General features: G+C 42.8%; 1 protein-coding gene across 5 annotated transcripts in view; it reads right to left on the bottom strand.

The window, feature by feature from the left end:
* Window positions 1–22849, bottom strand: part of COL15A1 (collagen type XV alpha 1 chain) — a 268400-nt gene that overhangs the window by 152991 nt on the left and 92560 nt on the right. For all 5 annotated transcript variants that reach the window (XM_075921580.2, XM_075921581.2, XM_075921579.2 and 2 more), the window contains 2 exons: window positions 11037–11584; window positions 687–761 (listed from right to left, as the gene is read on the bottom strand). In XM_075921580.2, coding sequence (XP_075777695.2) covers window positions 687–761; window positions 11037–11584 — 623 coding nt within the window. The remainder of the gene's footprint in view (window positions 1–686; window positions 762–11036; window positions 11585–22849) is intronic.

The following is a 22849-nucleotide window of genomic DNA, read 5'->3' as shown; positions in this document are numbered from 1 at the left end:
TCTCTAAACTTGGAAGGTCAGGCCCCAAAGGAAGTCCAATTGGAGCTCCAAAGACCTATGGCTACCTGCTGGTGCATACCTGCACTTTAAGCTCGGGAGTGAGCTGAGAGGGTTCTCCAAGCGACTGAGCAAACTTTCTGCTACGACTGCCACATTGCCCCCTGCTCTTGACTGTTTCCTGCAATCTGAATTCTGAGTCCTGCTTTGCTGCAGACCTGATCTTCACTCTTAGCTCCCACTTTGCTCCTGCTCCATGCCTGATCTCTGCCTCTCTCCTCTTCCTGCCCGCTCACTTTGCTCCTCACCATTGGCTACCAATCCTGGCTCTGACCTACAGCTCTGACTTATGATTCCAACCCTGGGTCAACCCTTGGCTCTGCCATATGGTATCTAGCTTTGGCTCTGATTCCCAGCTTCTCTTTCTGGCCCTGGCTCTGTCTGGACACCCTGGCTCTGGTATTTGAAAGTTAACTCCAGCTCTTACCTCTGCTGCTCTTACCTCTGCTTCTGCTCCCCAACCTGGACACCTGCTCCATCCACTGGACCTGACATCTGGTATCTGACATGAAGAAAGACTGCCTGCCTCCCAGCTCCAAACTATTGTGTTAAAAATGTTCTATTGCAATTCAAATCCTTGGCACATAACCAGTAAAAACAGATAAAGAGGTATGCGTGCAAGTACTCACATATGGGTCATCATCTTCACATTGGTCTTCAGTAGCCCGGGGGTCAGGTTTGATCATTAGTTGTTGAATCGATCCCTAGATTAAACAACAAAAGCAGGTCAAGGAAGTGTTCTCTTCAAATAACATTCATGAAAGCATTGTGACAAAAGAGACAGACTAGACCCCATTTATTCTGGAAAATTATCTACATATTAAGTTTGGCTAGTATCACACATGACTTTAAATATTAACGACCAGTTAGGCAGTTCTCGGGAATCCACAATCAGGTACAAAGAGCTTGACGACCCAAAATGTAGACCCAAGAGTCATTAAGTAAGCCAGACATCAGTCTCTAGAAAATGCCCTATGCTGAGATTGTTATTGCTAATAGATGGTGAATGTAAAAAAATTAAGGAATTTTTATTGGTGGAGCAGTTATAATTGGTACATATGGAGCTCTTCTAGAGAATTAACACCAATACATTGGCCAGATTATTTGTCATATTTCAGTATTCCATTCAGTTTATAAAATTTAGTATGTCATTTATGAGTTTGTTCCTAGGATAATAGTGGATCTGTGTAAGTTACATTATATGCCTTGTGAAATGTTGAGGGAAAACAGCCAAACTACTCACAGATTTATTCATATTTATCCTCAATACATCATCCTGGCATTTAATCTGTCACTTTAAATTGTTAGAATAACACATTTTACATACATTTTAAGATTGTAAATTATAAATAGATCAAACAGCTTGTTAAATTTTACCAACAAAACTTAAATCTTATTTTAAAGTAGTAATAACCCAATGCAGAGGTAGTAAAGCAACATGGGCTAACAACAGCAGTGGGAAATGGGAAAAGTCTGTTCCTTTAATTTAGCACACACAATACTCAAAAACGACTGAACCAATTTTTCCTTACAAATTTTCCAAATAAACAGCCTTTAGGGCTGAAAGCAAGCATGGAAAACTTCAACTCTAAAGAAATATACTTGCCAAATAACCAAGCTTTCAGAAGCTTGTATAAGAGAGAGAACAAACAGTAATGTCCATAAGCTAATATCCATTCAAAAGGTATAGGCCGGTACTTAATAAGAATATTTGAAGATATGTAAAATATGTGCACAGAACATAAATAGTGCAGCAGTCAAACAACTATGTAAAACTTTTCAAGGAGACATGTACATTGCTCCTCTGGAGTCTAATTTTGGTTCAGAAAGAAGATGCCCAGTTGCATAATCTGAGACAATATTTATATTCTGTTCCCTACAAGTACATGAGGGGTGTACTATATATAAATAAAAAAAACTTAAAACACAATAAATAGTCTAGTAGCACCTTAAAGACTAACAAAACGTGTAGATGGTATCATGAGCTTTCATGGGCACAACCCACTTCTTCAGATGATAGGAGTGTTGGAAGTCCAGAATCAAGAATAAATAAGAGAACGGGAGGTGGGGGAGAAAAAAAATGGAGGGGAGGAAGAAAAAAGAGACAGAGAGTAGATAAGCTTCAGAGGGATAGCCGAGTTAGTCTGTAACAGGAAAGACCTAAAAAACAACAAATAGTCTAGTAGCACCTTAAAGACTAAATAGTTACAAGAGGCTGATACGAGAATCATCATTTAGAAAGGAAGACGACCAACACCAGACTCTACACAGATATCAAGAACCATTAGCACCATCATTGTTTGGTTGGTTGATAATGTGCAGACATCTTCACGATTCAGACCATTTGCATAAGAATTAAACTTGTGAATGAAGTTAAGTTCCAATCAATCTCTGTGTATTTGGCTTGTTGAATTGGTTTGAAACAAAACAGCAACTTGGAGATCCATTAATGAGTGTCCAGGAAGATTACAGTGTTCTCCAACAGGTTTTTGTGTGTTGCCTTTTTGGATATCTGATTTGTGTCCATTAATTCTTTCCCATAGAGATTGTCCAGTTTGGCCGATAGACATTGCAGTGGGGCACTGCTGGCATAGATCACATTAGTGGATGTGCAGTTAAATGAGCCTTTGATTTGGTGGCTGATGTCATTGGGTCCAGTGATGAAATCGCTGGTATAGATATGTGTGCAGAGTTGGCACCGGGGCTGCTTGCATGAGTAAGTTCCAGGATGATTATGATAGATGTATGTTGCGTGGTTACTGGAAAGAAATTGTTTGAGGCTAGGGGGTTGTCTATAAATGAGAATTGGCCTTTCCCCCAAGACCTCTGAGAATGAGGGGTCATTTTCTAGGTTAGGTTGTAGATTGTTGATAATGCATTGGAGGGGTTTAAGTTGAGGTCCACAATATGCCAACGTCTTTATGGCTGATCTTGAACAACGTTTCCTCAGCTCTCACCCCCTAAGATCCCTACTCTACTTATGCTACATCAATGACATCTTCATCATATGGAGCCACGGGAAAGAAACCTTTCAAAAATTTCACAGGGATTTCAACAACTTCCACCTCACCATTAGCCTCAGACTGCATCAGTCCTCAAGAGAGATCCACTTCCTTGACACTACAGTACTATTAAACCATGGACAAATTTCTACCACCCTATACCGGAAATCTACCAACCTCTACACTTACCTTCACGCATCTAGCTTCCATCCTAGACACATTTCCCAATCTATTGTATACAGTCAAGCCCTAAAATACAACAGTATTTTCTCCAGTCCCATAGACAGAGACAAACACCTACAGGATCTATAAATAGCATTCTTAAAACTGAAATACCCACCTGGTGAAGTGAAAAATCAGATTGACAAAGCCAAAAAAGTACCCAGACAGGAACTACTTCAAGACAGGCTCAAAAGAGAAAACAACAGAATTCCACTTGTTATCACTTAGGGTACATCTAGACTACATGGCTCCGTCAATGGAGCCATGTAGATTTGTTTGTTCGGCAAAGGGAAATGAAGCCGCGATTTAAATAATCGTGGCTTCATTTAAATTTAAATGGCTGCCCAGCTCTGCCGATCAGATGTTTGTCGGCAGATCGGGGCAGTCTGGACGCTCCCCCGCCGACATGAAAGCTCTTTATCGACCTCCCCGGTAAACCTCATCCTACGAGGCATAATGGGGAGGTCAATAAAGGGCTTTCAGGTCGGCGCAGGAGCATCCAGACTAGCGCACTGAGCCGACAAACAGCTGATCAGCTGTTTGTCGGCTCAGTGCGGCGGCCATTTAAATTTAAATGAAGCCGCGATTATTTAAATTGCGGCTTCATTTCCCTTTGCCGATCAACCTAATCTACATGGCTCCATCGATGAAGCCATGTAGTTTAGACACACCCCTAGAGTCCTCAACTTAAACCCCTCCAACATATTATCAATAATCTATGAGATGCTACTAGACTATTTATTGTTTTTTAAGTTCTTCCTGTTACAGACTAACTCAGCTACCTCTGTGAAGCTATATATAAATAGTTAACCACTAAGGGTGCATCTATACAGCAGGGCTGAACTTGAAATAAGCTACGCATATTGAGCTACGCCAATTGCATAGCTTATTTTGAAATAGGGAGTGTCTACACTGCACTTATTTCGAAATAGAGCAGTGTAGTGAGTCAGCATGGCCTCCCACTGACCCAGATGAAGAAACTTCCCCAAGGACCCTTCAGTGGGTGGTGCCAGAATCACCCAGCAGTGCCCACAGGAAACAGGAAGTCAGGACTAGGGGTATAAGAAGAGGAGCTCCAAGCTCAGTTAGAGCTCTGCTGCCAAGCAGGGCAGAGGCTGTTCCCTAGCCCCAGCAGAGGAAGGCCCTGCCACGCTGCCCCCAGAAGGAGGAGTGGGTTAGGCTGCCCAGGCCATTGCTGGGCCCTGATCATTGGCCTAGACCATCATGGATGCAGCCGGACCCAGATAACTGGGCAAGGCTGCAGAAGCTGCTGCCCGAACCCACAAATTTACCTGGCCCCCCAAGACCCTTGCTGAGCCCAGACGAGTGGGCTGGACCACCTGGACCCTTACCAGTGCAGGACCCAGAGCCTATGGATACGCTGCCTGCACCTCCGTCCCCAGCCAACACCGAGGAGCAGCGCCTGACTACTGTTTTAATTATTTATTTGCTGCCTCGCCCTCACCCAGGGCCTGGGCTCATAAACTGCCAGATAATTTAACAGAAACTGCTTACCTGTTTATTTGCTGCTCTACTCTGAAAAAGGGCAGGCCATTAGAACTGATATTTGGTCTGCGGTCAGGCCTGAGGCCCTGAACTTTGGGAGCTTGTGAGTCAGCATGGCCTCCTGCTGACACAAACTATTACAAGCATTTTTCCTCTGACTTCCCTTACTCCTTGTACAATGAGGGTTACAGAAGTCGGAGTAAGAAGTCCTCCAGCTTGACAGTATTTCAACATTATTTCAAAATAACTGCCTGCTATGTAGACACAGACTAAATTATTTCAAAATAGTCCTAGTTATTTAGAAATAATATCACTGTGTAGATGTACCCTAACAGTTTACATAGTCAAAATTACCATTAAAGGACATTAGATTGCATTTTCAAACCTGGGAGTTTAAAATTAAGTACCCACGCCTCTAAAAATTAGGCCACTCTTTAGGAACCCAAAAGACTGGCAGCTAACATTGAATATGGGGCCCTTCTAAGTGTATAGGGCCGTACACTTAGAAACCCGAAGAACTATTATTCAGCCCACTTCTACTCTTTGGAAGACAGCAAAGTTAGAACACCCTTTTTGCCTCTCTAATATCAGAGTTATTTCTGTCCCCACTTCTTAACTCAGCTCTTTCTATCATTCCTTATGGAACTACACCCACTATGCTTTTCTGCGGACTGTGTACATTTTAATGTCACTAAGTTTTCATGGTCAGAAGGAGTGACACAATAAATACAACAGTAATCCATTTGGGTTAAGTCATAAGTATTTCTCATGGATAAGATGCCTATCCTCAGGCACAATTCAATCTCTTCATCCTCGACCAAGATATCCCAGCATCTGACTGCTATGCCTGACAACATGTCTATACCTATGCTACCTCTGACCCACTCTTTCCTCTATGCTACTGCTCTCTGGTGAGACAAGAGCATACTTAAGGAAAAACTTTCCAAAGTACTGTTTCTGTTGGCTGCCATTCTGAGCGGAGGAAACAGCAGACAAATGGTGGCAATAAGTAAGAGGGCTGAAAGAAGCAGGGGCAGCAGGAAAGGACGATGTGATATGCGGGTCAGCAGAGAGAGAGAGGGCAGAGTTGTCGTAAGCTCCCTGCATGCATATTGGCAATGACAGTGGGCACTAGAGGGAGCACGGGAGCAAGGTACTAGGCTTTCTTTGGGAACAGCAGCAAGGGACAGTGCTGTGTGTATTTGCAATGCGTCTGCTGGGACAGGTCAAGGCCTCTCCACTAGGCTTCTCTGCTTCTCCCACAGCGTGCCTTGTGACAGCCAGGCTAACGTAGCGTAGCATCAAAAACACATGCTAGGGTGTCTTACTACTGAGCAGAAGTTTAGGCCGGATAAAATGGGAATGGATGCATCCAGGATTTCAACTGGGCCAGATCAGTAACCCAGCACTCTTTTGAGGATGCTTCTAGAATCAGCGGAGGGAAGGTTATTTATTTATGTATTAAAGTCCCTATCCCTTATGCTTTCAAAGGAAACCTTACCATGGCGAAACAAGTGTAACCAGCACAGCAACGTCTCCCTCAGTTCACAGAGGCCTGAAACAATAGATCAGAGGTGTGCAAACTGACCCTTCCCTCTCACTGCATAATGACGGGCTAGTCAGATAGCCAATGATTATTTGCGCTTTCATTGTGAATCTTTTTTTCCTGACAGGGAGAATCACAGACCTGCACTCTCTATCAAGAGCAGCTTCTCATTCTGGTGCCACGAGGGGGAAGTTGTTTGGCAGATACTGCCATTTTCCTCCCCACACCTGACTTGTAGAACCAAAAGACCAGGGGAGGACAGCTGAGCCCTCCCAAAGTGAAGGCAATTCTGCAGAGCCCAGCCACTGCCTCAAGCCAAGCTGCTCAGTCTGGCAGGGCTGTTTGGGTGGAGAGTGTGGGGCCAGGCAGTTTCTTCCCTGGCACTAAAAGGCGGCAGCTCTCATCTCTGCTGCAGCCTCAAGCAGATACCACCAGATCTACTACACTCAGCTCTTGTTTTCAAGCTTTTCTTTGCAGTCACGACAGCCAGAACCAATTGTTCCCATGAGAGCCTTGGTTTTGATCTCATCGCACATCTCCGAGATCCAGAGCCCTAGACACATGCCTGTTGTGTCCATCATGAATCCCACTGAGGGAGAAACACACCTGAGGAGGCCCACAGAGCATAGGGAATCCTATTTTGAACATTTCCACCATCTGCTGTGAGTGGTGTTTGATTTTGGCATCTCAAGAGACTAGGCCCTGGCTTTTGGCAAGAGTGAGGGAGAGAACCACCGCCTTTTTCTTTCCAGCTAGAGCAACAGGAGCAACTCAAATGAAACTACAACGTTCGGCGTGAAAAGAAGTTGAGGACCAAAGGTGGCCCATGCTAACCTGTCCTTCCATAGTCACATTCACAAATGTGATACCAAAGTACTGTAATCAGAATACTTGCTGAAATTCACATAAGTTTGTTTCATGTTTTTTTTTACCATAATTACATGGCAAAACTGCATAATTTGTATGGAAAAATGCCCCCAAATGTAGCCCATTAGAAATTTTTATTCAGCACAGATACAAACTACTGTGGAAATCACCGTCTCAACCTTTATGTCTAAACTTTCAAACTTGGGTGCCTAAAGCTAGGGACCTTAAGCAAAGTAGTCTGATTTTGCTGGATTCCCATAGTTTACACCAGTTTACTGTGACTGATTGCATGAGCCAGAACAATGCACTTTGATGCTCAGATTTAGATATATATATATATAATAAACTTCCGATAGTCCGGCATATCTGATAATCCGGCACCCCCTGGGTCCCAAAGGTGCCAGATTATCGGAAGGGGGAGCTATGAGGGGTCTGGGTGGGGGGGGGAGGGTGCCACCCCAGACCCTTCATAGCCCCCCCTTCCGATATCCGATAGTCCGGCTCTGCCCCAAGCGTTCCTGATTCAGCCACTGCTGAAACTGACCAGCAGCGGCTGAATCGGAGACGCCTGGGGCAAAGCAGCTGGAGTGCTGCTGGGTTGGTCGGGGTAACGCCGACCCTTGGCGCGGTGAGACCAACCAGGCAGCACCCCAGCTGCTCTTGGGGACGCCCGGGGCAGAGCAGCTGGGGTGCTGCTGGGTTGGTCCCGCAGCGCCGCTCCTTGGCGCTACTGGATCAACCCGGCAGCACCCCAGCTGCTCTGCCCCAGGCGTTCCCAAGTCAGATGCTGCTGAAATTGATCAGCAGCTGACTCCAGGAAGCCTGAGGCAGAGCTGCTCTGCCCCGGGCTTCCCTGAGTCAGCCACTGGTCAATTTCAGCAGCGGCTGAATCGGGGACGCCTGGGGTGCTGCCCGGTTGGTCCCGCAGCCCCCAGGGGCAGCGCTAGGGGACCTACCCTGCAGCACCCCAGCTGCTCTGCCTCCGGCTTCCCCGATTCAGCCTCTGGTCAGTTTTAGCAGCAGCTGAATAGGGGAAGCTGGAAGCAGAGCAGCTCCAATGGTCCAGCTGCGGAACACTTCCGGGTTCCTGATGGTGCCGGACCATCAGGAGTGCCGGACCGTCAGATGCCGGACCAATGGAGTTTTACTGTATATATTACATTACAAAGGTGCATTAGATCTAGAGAGATCTTCAGCACAGATTAATAGAGTAACAAAACCTCAATCAAAGCCTGATTTAATGACCACCTGAAGACTCCCACTAAATTCAAGGCTACTTGAATCCTAGGCTATCCATGAAGGTGATAACTGGATATATTATCCTAGATACCAGCACTGGACGATCAAAAGAACAAATGATAAAAAATTATCATTTGGTCACTAGCCAGTGAAATAAACAACAACGAGAGATGAATGTAGCCCTAGAAGGGCAGGAGCAATGCTTGCTAATCTTACCTGGACTCCCTGCATGTTTTGAGGAAAGTCTATGCTGCCCCTTAAATTGTCATTTTTGTTGTCTGCAGTTCAGATGTTCTGACAATCAGCAGTGAAAGGAACTTAACATTTCTTACAGGTGCTGACCTATTGCAATCCAGGTCCCTGCCAGCTCTTTAAATAGCTCCCTCCTGGCTTTTGCCGCAGCTCAGCCAGCTCTTGCCGGAACTGTGCACCTGGGCGCACCCGCTTACTTTCACTTCTGCTGATAAATAAATAGAAGTGCATCTTTTATTGTTTACTAGATGGAGCTCAAGGACTGCTACTACTTATGGGTACAGGAAGGTGTTTCTTGTTTTTCTGAGGCAATAACATCAATAAAGCTTGGCACTGTTGCTTAATTAGTTTATTGGGACAGATGTTATTCTCCCAAGTCATTATGCACCACTTGAAGTTACTGGAGATGTAAAAAAAGGCAGAAAACCACCTTGATGTTTTCATTTTGACAGGGCACTGAGTCAGGCTTTTACATTCGATATATTTCAATGTGAAAGTTGGCAAGCTGAGAATTCCAAGCCAGTCTCAGCAGGAAGCTGCTTTTAATCAGACTGATAAGGCATGGAAACCTCGCGCTAAAGATTAGGTCTACTCCACGTCACTGAACTGCAACATACAGTTCTAGCAGTGTATGAACTGTAGACACAGCTTGCATCTCCCACTGAAACTGTCTCTTAGTGGGCTGGTGATCATGTAATTCACATGATCAGTCTGTTGCTAAGGCTTAGGATGGAGTAAGTGTGCTCAGCAAATTACACTTAGACATGCTGTTACTGCGTTAAAGTCATATACTCTCAGAAAAAGTGAAACGAACCAAAGATCTGAAACCAGTCACCATTACAAAGGGCGTAGGAAGCCTCATGGTATATAGTTATACAGAGTCTTAAAGAATAAGCCTTGAGTTCAATGTTTAAATTGTTGGCAAACATCAGACCACATTCTAGAAAAGTTTTCACTTTTTTATATATCTGCTTCTTACAAACCCCAACTAGCTGCCTCTCCTTATCTCTTTGAAAAAATCTTTCCACTCCCTTAACCTAGGGACCTCCATTTCTTGTGAGACGTTCCCTTTAGAAATTCAAACTCATTAGAGTGTCCAAGAAACCACCAAACCTTCAAAAAAAACTGCAGCCTTCCTTTGCTTCCAGTCCTGTCAACTGGACTTGCAGAATCCAGGTTGCAAAACCTCTGAACTAAATCCCACAATGGCTATCGACACCTAGAACTGACCAAAATAATCATGAATATATCTATGCTCTCTCCCAACACAATTTCAGTCTATTCACACTATGGCTCATGCATGAAATATACCAGAAGAACTGTATAGTCTTATTTGACATTCAATCTCTCTCCTTTTACATTGTGTATTGTGTACACACCCACACTCTCATGTGACTAAAACACACAATATAAACATTAATGTTACATCTGAACATGATAAAATTTGTTTTCCTTTTATTAAAAAAAAGTACTAGAAAGTCACATACAAAACCAAATTGTTATTAAGGTTATAAATTCAAACACACAGCAATCACGAAATGCCAATACAGTAAACTTCTGATAATCCGGCACCTTTAGGACCCAGGGGGTGCTGGATTATTAAATATGCTGGACTATCAGAAGAGGGGGCTATGAGGGGTCTGCGGTAGGCTGGGGGGGATGCCGCACCAGACCCCTCATAGCCCCCCCTTCTGATAGTCCGGCTCTGCCCCAGGCGTCCCCGATTCAGCCACTGCTGGTCAGTTTCAGCAGCGGCTGAATCGGGAACGCCTGTGGCAGAGCAGCTGGGGTGCTGCCAGATTGGTCTGGTAGCGCTGCCCCTCAGCGCTGTGAGACCAACCCGGCAGCACCCCAGCTGCTCTTGGGGACGCAAGGGGCAGAGCAGCTGGGGTGCTGTCAGGTTGGTCCCATAGCGCTGCTCCTCGGCGCTGCGGGACCAACCCGGGAGCACCCCGGCTGCTCTGCCCCAGGCGCCCCTATTCAGCCGCTGCTGAAACTGACCAGCTGCTGATTCCGGGAAGTAAAGTATGTATCCTGCAGTGAATGTAAATATCCTTCTGATTTTTGTGCTTGCTATGAGAGGGCTATTCAAGACAGAGGACCTTAGCAACATGAAAGACACACTCTGCTTCCTCTCATGGAAATGTTATACTTACATGTTCTTTGTTAATTCCCCTAAAATAACAGGAGTCTAAACTAAAAGTATATGTTTGCTCTATGTGTATGAAAAATACAGGACATTTCAGATGTGACTTATCTTCATGATTAAGCCATTGCATTTGGAGGTTTGGTTTTGTTTTGTTTCTGGAAAGAAAGCTTCTTAGAATCCATCACATTGTACTTACTGTGAATTTTTCCAATCCTGTTGCACCTGCATTTCCAACAAATATGCCAGAGCTGGATTCAAACTGCAAGGCCTGAGCTGACCTCCGAAACTGAACTCTGTTATATTCTTCACAGTCCATGAACAGAACAATGTCATTTCCCTGAACAGTCACTGTAAAGCGATTCCATTTGTTAGTCATCACTGGAACTTTAAATGAAGCGGCCTCTCGGGAGATAGAAGAGCGAGGCTCGGTGTAGTAAATGATTATTCTCTGGGTGCTATCATCAACTGGTGAGAGTCTCATTCCCAAGTATATAGTTTTCTGAAAGGCATCTGTTATTGCAAATAATACACCTCCATCATCACTGTTGGGTTTTACTGTAACTACAATAGCAAAGTCCCTATAGAAGGTCTGCGGTATTAAAGTCTTTGTTAAACGGCCGATGTTAGCATTTGGTCCAAAACTGTAGGCTGGAAACCCTCCATAACCAGTGATAAAGGAGACAGAAGGAGGAAGTGGAACTCCGATCAGCTCTGTCAGATCAAGATGCCCCTTTGATCTTCGCTCTGTAACATGAGACAGAAATGTTATTTACTCCTATGTCTACATTTTGTTTAACATTATATAGCTTAGTGAAATTACAATATGACTGATGTGCTAATATTCAAACCTTTCCCTTCAGCAGGATGTTTGAGCACATGCCTAACTTTAAGCACATGAAAAATGTCAATTAACTAATAGTCCTACTCACATGTTTAAAGTTAGGCATCTGTATGCCTAGTTAGGCATTTGAAGTGTCATTAGAGGAGGTTTTGGAACAAATAGAAAAACTTAATGTTAACAAATCTCCGGGACCGGATGGCATTCATCCAAGGGTTCTAAAAGAACTCAAATGGGAAATTGCTGAGCTATTATCTGTGGTTTGTAACCTATCCTTTAAATCGACTTCCGTACCTAATGACTGGAAGGTAGCCAACGTGACACCTATATTTAAAAAGGGCTCTAGAGGAGATCCTGGCAATTACAGACCGGTAAGTCTAACTTCAGTACCGGGCAAATTAGTCGAAACAATAGTAAAGAATAAAATTGTGAAGCATGTAGAAGAACATAATTTGTTGGACAAAAGTCAACATGGTTTCTGTAAAGGGAAATCCTGTCTTACTAATCTGTTAGAGTTCTTTGAAGGGGTTAACAAACATGCGGACAAGGGGGATCCAGTAGATATAGTATATTTGGATTTTCAGAAAGCCTTTGACAAGGTCCCTCACCAAAGGCTCTTGTGTAAATTACATGGCCATGGGATAAGAGGGAAGGTCCTTTCTTGGATTGAGAACTGGTTAAAAGACAGGAAAAAAGGGTAGGAATAAATAGTAAATTTTCAGTTTGGAGAGGGGTAACTAGTGTCAAGGGTCAGTCCTGCGACCAATCCTTTTCAACTTATTCATAAATGATCTGGAGAAAGGGGTAAGCAGTGAGGTAGTAAAGTTTGCAGATGATACAGAACTGATAAGGATAGTCAAGACAGAAGCAGACTGTGAGGGACTCCAAGAAGATCTCACCAAACTGAGTGATTGGGCAACAAAATGGCAAATGAAATTTAATGTGGATAAGTGTAAAGTAATGCACATTGGGAAAAATAACCCCAACTATACGTACAGTATGATGGGGGCTAATTTGGCTACAACAAATCAGGAAAGAGATCTTGGAGTTGTCGTGGACAGTTCTCTGAAAACTTCCACACAGTGTGCAGCAGTGGTCAAAAAGGCAAATAGGATGCTAGGAATTATTAGGAAAGGGATAGAAAATAAGACCCAGAATATCTTACTGCCCCTGTATAAAACTATGGTACTCCCACATCTTGAATACTGTGTACAGATGTGGTCTCCTCACCTCAAAAAAGATATTTTGGCCTTGGAAAGGGTTCAGAAAAGGGCAACTAAAATGATTAGGGGTTTGGAATGGGTCCCATATGAGGAGAGGTTAAAGCGACTGGGACTTTTCAGTTTAGAAAAGAGGAGGCTGAGGGGGGATATGATAGAGGTATATAAAATCATGAGTGGTGTGGAGAGGGCCAATAAAGAAAAGTTATTTATTAGTTCCCTAAATAGAAGAACTAGAGGACACCAAATGAAATTAATGGGGAGCAGGTTTAAAACTAATAAAAGAAAGTTCTTCTTCATACAGCATGTAGTCAACCTGTGGAACTCCTTGCCAGAGGAGGCTGTGAAGGCTAGGACTATAATAGAGTTTAAAGAGAAGCTAGATAATTTCATGGAGGTTAGGTCCATAAAAGGCTATTAGCCAGGGGATAAAATGGTGTCCTTGGCCTCTATTTGTCAGAGGCTGGAGAGGGATGGCAGGAGACAAATTGCTTGATCATTGTCTTCGGTCCTCCCTCTCTGGGGCACCTGGTGCTGGCCACTGTCGGCAGACAGGATACTGGGCTAGATGGACCTTTGGTCTGACCTAGTACTGCCGTTCTTATGTTCTTATGTATGATTGAGCTGGGAGACCAGTTATTCTGCTAGGAACTCCCACAAAAATGCTTTCCATTAGCCTTCTATAAGCCATGTACTTGCAGAGAGGAGATGACAGAATGGAGAATTAATTCCTTGTGTTTTCAAATAAACAAAGATACTGCAACATAAACATAATGAAGGGAGGAACCAACAACTTTGCACAAACAGTGAAGTGGAGTTTTATAAATGCAGGGTAAGGCTACAGGTTGAACTAGGAGAATTTTTTTGTATGAAACTTTTTCGTAGTGAAAAATGCAGAGTTGGCAACACCAAAATCTTTTGTGAATTCATGTCAATTTTACCAAATTGTTCTGGATGAAAAGAAACTTGGGAAAAACCCCAAGTTGTTTTAATTTGACACTTTTTAAAAATGAAATATTTCAATTTTTCTGTCCGTAATCACATTTTCTTTCAAAACTTTTTTATTTCTTTTTAAAATAAAAAACATTTTAAAAAATGTTACCAAACAAAGCCAAAATATCTAGCTTTGAGTCAACCAAAATGTTTCATTCAACCTGAATTGAAATAGCTTTTTACTCAATTCACTAACATTTTTGAAAAATGTTATTTCCAGTTTAATTCTAAAAATATTTTTTTCAGACTAGCAGGAAAAAGTTGCTATTTGCACAGCTCTAATCATGTGTAAGATACCTAGGAAATTTTGCTTTAAACTGGGATTGCCAGGTGTCTAGTTTTTGACCAGAATGCTTGATCAAAAAGGGATCCTGGTGGGTCCAATCAGCACTGCTGACCAAGTTGTATGATTGGTGGGATCTGGCCTGGTTTTGTGCAGCTGCTGCAAGGAATGGCATGTCTCTCCTCCAGTTCCCACACATAGAAGCAGCCGGAGGTTCTGTGTGCTGCCTTTGCCCTGAATATTGGCTGTGCAGCTCCCATTGGCCAGGAAGCACAGCCAGCTGGAGATGTGGGGACAATAACTACAGACAAGTCAGCGTGTAGAACCATCTGGCCACACCTCCTCCTAGGAGCCAGAGGGAAGGCATGCCCCCACTTCCAGGAGATGCCTGAGGTCACCACCACCCAAAGCCTGTACTCCACACCCGCTCCCATGCCCCAACTCTGTGGCCCAGCCCAGTGAAACTGAGCAGGTAAGCAGGGATAGGGGAGAGCGAACAACAAGGTAAGGGGATGGACTGAGGAGGGGTGGGACCTCAGAGAAGGGGCAGAGCAAAGATGTTCAGTTTTCTGCAATCAGAAAGTTGACTGCCCTACTTTAAACTGTGCTCAATTGCATATTACAAGGATTTCAACTTTCATTTTATACCATGTTAGAAAACATTGCTCAGTAGTTTAATCTCCATTTGAAATTGGGGAATTTCCATTCGGTAACATACACAAAAGTAACTGTCATTGCAAATATGCCCTAGAGAAAATCCCTCCCTTGTAGTCTGTTTGTAGCATTGAGCATCTAATTTCACTTTTATTCATATTTTCCAGATTCCCAGTAAAGTAGATTTTACCAGTTCTTCCAAGAACAGAGACTTCCAAATGCCAATCACCTTCTGAGAAATAAAACACTAAACATATTCTAGTTATTTTAAATAACTAGGAATGTCTGCTAATTCCACATGTGGCTCAATTAGAATCTAAGTCTTGATTATCTTGTATGTATCTGTACATAGCAATAAAATCATAAACTCCTCCTCCTTTACTTCCATAACCCCAGCCTCCTTTTAGCTTGAAAAATTTATGATAGTGTAGCTAAAACTCTCTATACCTTTGATCAATGCTCAACAGAACCCTCTACAGAATTTTTAAACTTTATAGAAGTAGGAAGATCAAAAGTGGAAAACACTTGGGGTGTTTCTTAAAAACATCCTGGCACAATATTAAAATATTTTCTCTTGCCCTGAATGTAATACTCTAATAAATCCTCAGACACTTATCTTTCTAAAACTGTACATGAAAAATGTGTCCCCAATCTATGTTACGATTAACATAGATTTAAATTACTTTAATGATCATGTAAGGGCATACTTTATATTCCAGTTCTTTCTCAGTGTATATTATTTTACAGTTTTTAGATCCCAAAATGGGTCACCATTGTATATTTGCTAACATGATAGCCAAGGTATAGGTCTCGAACAAAATGACTGAGTGTTCTCTACCTACATAACTGCATTTTGCTAGCAAAGGAGAATCTACAATAACCAGGAACTGCAGCAGGTAGAGTTAACTTAGACCAGCTCTATATTACCAATTTATGTAAATATAACTACATCACTTGGGGATGTGGTAGATTCATATCCCTGAGCAATGAATGCTGTTATAGTGACCTCATCCTGGATGCAGACAGTGCTTCACCAGTCTTACCATGGAGTCATGGACAGTTCTCAGACCAGTGAAGGGCAACCTGCCAGCCACATATGCGGCCCATCAGGGTTAGCCACTGTCTGGCAGCCAAGCAGTTTGTTTACAATGAGAATCCACAGGTAAAGCCACTTGCAGCTCCTAGTAGCCATCGGTCACCATTCCCAGCCAATGGGAGCCGCAGGAAGCAACAGACAGCACATCCCTATGGCCACATCATTTCCTGCAGCTCCCAGTAGTTGGGAATGGCAAACCATGGCCACTGGGAGCTGCAGGCGGTCAATGTAAATAAACTGTTTCATGGCCTACCAGTGCCTTATCCTGGTGGACTGCATGTGGTCCATGTGCTTCAGGTTGCCCACCACTGGTCTAAGGGGACTGTCTATTACTCCATGGTAAGACTGATAAAGAGATCCAGGCATTCACATTTGTTTATGGCTTGGTGAATCTAATTATAACCACACCACAAGTTTGGGGTGTCTGCCCTGTTTTCTGACAGCCTGCCCTGAAGTAGGCACTCACAGTCCGTGACACACTAACCACCACACAGAACAGAACAACATCTCAGTCAGTCAAACATCAGGAGGGAGGCCCATTCTATCATAGTGGTAGCCCTTAAAGCCCTCCAAATTCCAAAACTGACTCAAGTGGCAACAGTAGTTTACCAAGGGAGAGAGGACCAGCAGATGTGATGAGTCAATAAAACCATTTTCTAGGGACCATCTGCAGCACAATCGTTTTCAGAAAGAACTCTCTTGTTTCTTGGGTCTGTATGGTTCTTGGAGGACTTCCATCAGATAGAAACAGAAAGATGGAGGAAAATCAGGGTAGAGGCAGACATATTGAAATATCAAAACTCTCTACAAGAGCATGCTGGGGCTCCTCTTTCTCCTCTTCCATAGTGGCTCTAAAAGCAGGCCCAAACTATATCAAGGCGGTGAAAAGCTTCATCATCCCAGACTGTCTACAGCCCACAACAGAAACTAAGCACTAGAAGGAGCCAACACCTTTTTCCAGTGGGAAGATCACCAGATCTGGGAAGTTTTCTGGAACTAGACACCAAGAAATTGTGAAAAATAAATCCATCTGTTTGCACTGGAAAAGGATGACTGGATTAGGATTGGAGCATTGTTACCATTTTGTCAGCCTTATTTCACACTGTATTTGTAATGTAGTGATATCCATGAGTTATCACAAGCCCGTGAAAGGAGCGTCAAGCATTGGGAATTTAACCTCATTCAAGTTACCCCATCTGGCTTATAGTGCACTAATTTACACCTCCATCTTTAAAAATTAAACTAAGGGAACATTTTATGACTTCAGAGACTAAGACTCATTGATGAAACTTAGCTTCCCAAATCACTTTTGAAAATGAGACTTAGACACTTTTGAAAGCTTTTGCTATGCCCTTCAGTGCATGGTTAATCCTGAAACCAGGGGATGATTAGACACATATGCTAATTGAGTTCCCAGATCCTCTCAGAGCTCCTGTAGCATCACTGAGTGTCACCAGCGATTTATTCTGGGAAACCCAAATTTTAGTTTGACGAGCATGGTCCCAAATATCCTATGAACAACTTTATTCATTTTGTCTCTATGAGGACTCTCACCATATTCATTTCGATATATAGTATTTATCCTCTTATGTGAATACCATTGAGAGCCTTTTTCTGCTTCTCAACCACATCAAGGTTTCTTCACATCTATGTTTTAATGGTTCTACAGTAAACTTTATGTCTTTATATGATATGAAGGAGAGGTAACCACATACCCTTTCTTTCTCTCAAATTCTGGCTCAGCCTTATCTAAAATATGGTGTTCGGTTCTGGGTACCTCATTATCAGATAAATATAAACATATTGGGGAGTCACGTGGCATTGGGGAGGCACACATTGTGCTGCTGTGGTGAAACGCCACAAGGAGCCTGACGCCAGGCTCTCCTGCAGGCATTTCAAAGTGGCATCCCTGCATGGAGCTCGGGAGCAGTGGAGGAGTCCCGAGCTGACCCCAGACTCTATGCAGCTCTTTCGCTTACGGCTGTTGCTACACTTCAAAGGCGGAGGCGCCCTATTGTTCTTTTAACTTGCCTAATAAAAGAACAAGTTAAAAATCACCTAGAAAAGTTAGATGCCTGCACGTCACCAGGGCCTGATGAAATACATCTTAAAATACTCAAGGAGCTGATAGAGGAGGTATCTGAGCCTCTGGCTATCATCGTTGGAAAATCATGGGAGACAGGAGAGATTCCAGAAGACTGGAAAAGGGCAAATATAGTGCCCATTTATAAAAAGGGAAATAAGAACAACCCAGGAAACTACAGACCAGTTAGTTTAACTTCTGTGCCAGGGAAGATAATGGAGCAAGTAATTAAGGAAATCATCTGTAAACACTTGGAAGGTGGCAAGGTGATAGGGAACAGCCAGCATGGATTTGTAAAGAACAAATCATGTCAAACCAATCTGATAGCTTTCTTTGATAGGATAATGGGTCTTGTAGATAAGGGAGAAGCGGTGGATTTGGTATACCTAGACTTTAGTAAGGCTTTTGATACGGTCTCACATGATATTCTTATCAATAAACTAGGCAAATACAACTTAGATGGGGCTCCTATAAGGTGGGTGCATAATTGGCTGGATAACCATACTGAGAGAGTAGTTATTAATGGTTCACAATCCTGCTAGAAAGGTATAACAAGTGGGGTTCCGCAGGAGTCTGTTTTGGGACTGGCTCTGTTCAATATCTTCATCAACGATTTAGATATTGGCATAGAAAGTATGCTTATTAAGTTTGCAGATGATACCAAGCTGGGAGGGGTTGCAACTGCTCTGGAAGATAGGGTCATAATTCAAACTGATCTGGACAAATTGGAGAAATGGTCTGAGGTAAACAGGATGAAGTTTAATAAAGACAAATGCAAAGTGCTCCACTTAGGAAGGAACAATCAGTTTCACACATACAGAATGGGAAGTGACTGTCTAGAAAGGAGTACTGCAGAAAGGGATCTAGGGGTTATAGTGGACCACAGGCTGAATATGAGTCAGCAGTGTGATGCTGTTGCAAAAAAAGCAAACATGATTGTGGGATGCATTAACAGGTGTGTTGTGAGCAAGACACGAAAAGTCATTCTTCCGCTCTACTCTGTGCTGGTTAGGCCTCAGTTGGGGTATTATGTCCAATGCTGGGCACCACATTTCAAGAAAGATGTGGAGAAATTGGAGAGGGTCCAGAGAAGAGCAACAAGAATGATTAAAGGTCTAGAGAACATGACCTATGGAGGAAGGCTGAAAGAACTGGGTTTGTTTAGTTTAGAAAAGATAAGATTGAGGGGGGACATGATAGCTGTTTTCAGGTATCTAAAAGAGTGTCATAAGGAGGAGGGAGAAAACTTGTTCATCTTGGCCGTTGAGGATAGCACAAGAAGCAATGGGCTTAAACTGCAGCAAGGGAGGTTTAGGTTGGACATTAGGAAAAAGTTCCTAACTGTCAGGGTAGTCAAACACTGGAATAAATTGCCCAGGGACGTTGTGGAATCTCCATCTCTGGAGATATTTAAGAGTAGATTAGATAAATGTCTATCAGGGATGGTCTAGACAGTATTTGTCCTGCCTTGAGGGTAGAGGACTGGACTCGATGACCTCTCAAGGTCCCTTCCAGTCCTAGTATTTATGATTCTATGATCAACTAATTGAATAGTTAATACAAAATGCATCGACTATTTGATTAGTCAATTACTTGATATTTAACATCCCTATTTCAAAATCACTAAATTCGACTTAACTCCCGATTTAACAAAATTGAACTAGAGTGTCCACACAACAAGGAAGCCTCAAAATTAGTCCAAGGCAGGCTCCCTTAATGTGGATACGCTACCTTGACTTAGAGCTCCAAGAAGCACTGGGGAGTGATTAGTTCGAATTCCTCTGAGGAGTAATTATTTAATATAGTGGCAGCAGAGCATGCATACTACCATTATTTCAAAATAATTATTTCAGATATATCGTTACTCCTGATGAAAAAGGAGGAGTACAGATTTTGAATTCCTTGGCCCGTTATTTTAAAACAATGGGCTTGGTAGTGTGGATGCTCTGCTTATAAATTCGACCTTGAGGGGTAGGGGTTATTTCAAAATAAAGACCAGGGCTTAGTGAGAAGCAGTTTGAAGTGCCCTATCCTCTGTTGGGCCAGCCACTAGAGGACATTGTATTCGATCACAGTAACTGCTTATCTGGTTCTGTTAACTGCCAATTAAAATATATAGCAGGAAGAACTCAGAACATGACATGATAGTTTCCCGTTAGCTATTTTACAAGTGTATTGAAATAAATAAATATCCACATGAAGCCAGCACATTATAGTACATTTAAGGCCAACTCTAGACTACAGACACTGTAGCAGCAAAGCTTGTAGCTGTATCAACATCCCCCATAGAATAGATACAGATGAAAGCAGTAGAAGGAGGTTTTCCTGTTGCTGTAGGATCTCAACCTCCCTGAGTCACAGTAGATAGGCTAACAGTAGCATTTGTCCTATTTGCATCTACACAGGGTATTAAGTGGATGTAGATATGGCACTTGGGAGTGAAAAATCCACATCCCTAAGCCAGTGTTCCCTGTAATCTATGCAATTGGGCAGCTGCTCTAGAGAGATTCAAATGCAGCCCAGCTGATTAAAAGAGCTCCCATAGTCGGCAGCACGTGTTTCTACTGGTGGTACACATCCACACATGTCTCGGTGCACATAACAAAATTTACTTTGCACATAGATGGAAAATATTAGAAGGAACTTAAGTGACAAGCCACCGAAAGTTGAAAGAAAGTGGGCCAAAGTACTACAGGAACTACTATTCTTGTGTTATGCCTTGATTGACTGGAAGAGAAGTAGGATGGGAATTTCAGAAATGTCATGAGAAAGCCTACTCCAGAGACACTTGGCATGAAATCCTGAGAGTAGTTGTATTGACTTGGATGGAGCCACAAATTCAATCGAAGATGGATGCCCTGAGTGCCTTAACTATGTTAACCTAACTTTTAAAGGACTAAGATTAACTATGTGAAATTAGAAATGGAGAAAAACTTGAATCTCAGAAAAATCTACCAGACTGGAAGGCCTATTAGGCTATAGAAACATCTCTCCAGGGAGATGATAAAATCCACACATCCTGAGAATTGAAAATTAAAATTTCACAAAACTACAGGAAAGGCAATGTAGGGACTAATCTGTGGAAGATGGTGCATTTGATGACCAAACAGGCTTTTTCAGTCTCAAGGATCTATGACTATCTAAATCTTCCCTCAGCTTTTTTTAATGTGATTTAATTATATTTTGTATAGTGTCCCTTGCTGTAGCAGCTGAATGTTAAATTAAAATAACTGTACCTCCTATGTATGTTGCATAAGCCCTATCATAATAGCTGAGCAAAAGCTACAGAGCTGTGCCTCACTACCACAGACAAGATTAAATTAAAAGCCTTAGTTAAAAGCTACAGTTAAAAGCCTGGTGGAATAAATGCACTGCACACTGAAGTAGGACTGACAAATTGGTTCTGGTGAACAGCCAGAGGAAGTTTCACAGGAAGAGGCCTTGAGTGAAATGATGTTAGCAACTTTTCCCTATCCAGTCATCTATTTATATTTTCAAAATGACTTGTCCTTCCTTGTCTGATCACTCACAATGCTGTTTTTAACAGATTTATTCTATATACTACAGTCACCCCTTTTGTGCTCTATTCTGCCCTAGAATTCCCAATTGCTGTAGGTGCTGTACAAACATGCAGAAAAACTCTCCTTGTGCCCTAAAGAACTTACAATATTAGGATATGTCTACACTGCCACCCTAGTTCGAACTAGGGTGGCTAATGTAGGCATTCGAACTTGCAAATGAAGCCTGGGATTTAAATATCCCGGGCTTCATTTGCATGTTCCCGGGTGCCGCCATTTTTAAATGCCCCGTAGTTTGAACTACCTGCTCGCGGCTACATGCGGCACGGACTAGGTAGTTCAAATTAAAGCTCCTAATTCAAACTACCGTTATTTCTCCTTGCAGGAGGTTAAACAGTAGTTCAAATTAGGAGCTTTAATTCAAACTACCTAGTCAGTGCCATGTGTAGCTGCGGGCAGGTAGTTCAAACTACGGGGCATTTAAAAATGGCGGCGCCTGGGAACATGCAAATGAAGCCCGGGATATTTAAATCCTGAGCTTCATTTGCAAGTTCAAATGCCTATATTAGCCACCCTAGTTCGAACTAGGATGGCAGTGTAGACATACCCGTAGTCAGTGAAAACTAATTACCATTCTCTTTTCTCCAACTTAAGCTTCCACATGTATTCTCCTACAGACTCTGGAGCACCCACTGAACCTAGTCTTCATCTGCTTTTCTTATTCTATAAAGACTTGGGGAGGAAGGAGGTGCTCATATTATTTTTACCCTCTCTAACAAACCAGAATGGTTGATTTTGCCGACTCTGGCTTTCTTGAAAACTGGATAATTCTGGCCTGAGTAACAAGCAAAACTAACCTGAATATTTCTAGATTAAGAAAAAAAAAACCCTTTTGAATGTTAGCTTCACCTTATAAGTAAGCAAACAATCAGTAATTTAAGAGAAAGAGTCCATACATCAACACTAGTGCTAGCGGGAAGGAGAACAAAGACCAAGAAAAAGACCTAAAAATGAGAGAATGTGGAAATTCACAGGGAGGTGAGGTGGGGCAGCAGAGCAATGAAGAGTCCCTCTATTAGACTAATCTAACCCATTGAAACTTTGTCTCCCACTAACTTACATTCTGCCATTTGCCATGGACAGCAAAATACAGGCAGTCCCCGGGTTACGTACAAGATAGGGACTGTAGGTTTGTTCTTAAGTTGAATCTGTATGTAAGTCGGAACTGGCGTCCAGATTCAGCCGCTGCTAAGAACCCCAGGCATCCCCAAGTCAGCTGCTGCTGAAACTGATCAGCGGCTGATTCCAGGAAGCCCGGGGCAGG

This window comes from Pelodiscus sinensis, chromosome 2 (assembly GCF_052426305.1).
Source record: "Pelodiscus sinensis isolate ZL-2025 chromosome 2, ASM5242630v1, whole genome shotgun sequence".
Taxonomy (NCBI): domain Eukaryota; kingdom Metazoa; phylum Chordata; order Testudines; family Trionychidae; genus Pelodiscus; species Pelodiscus sinensis.
The sequence above is the reverse complement of the archived record's forward strand: the minus strand, read 5'-3'. Positions and strand labels throughout refer to the sequence as shown.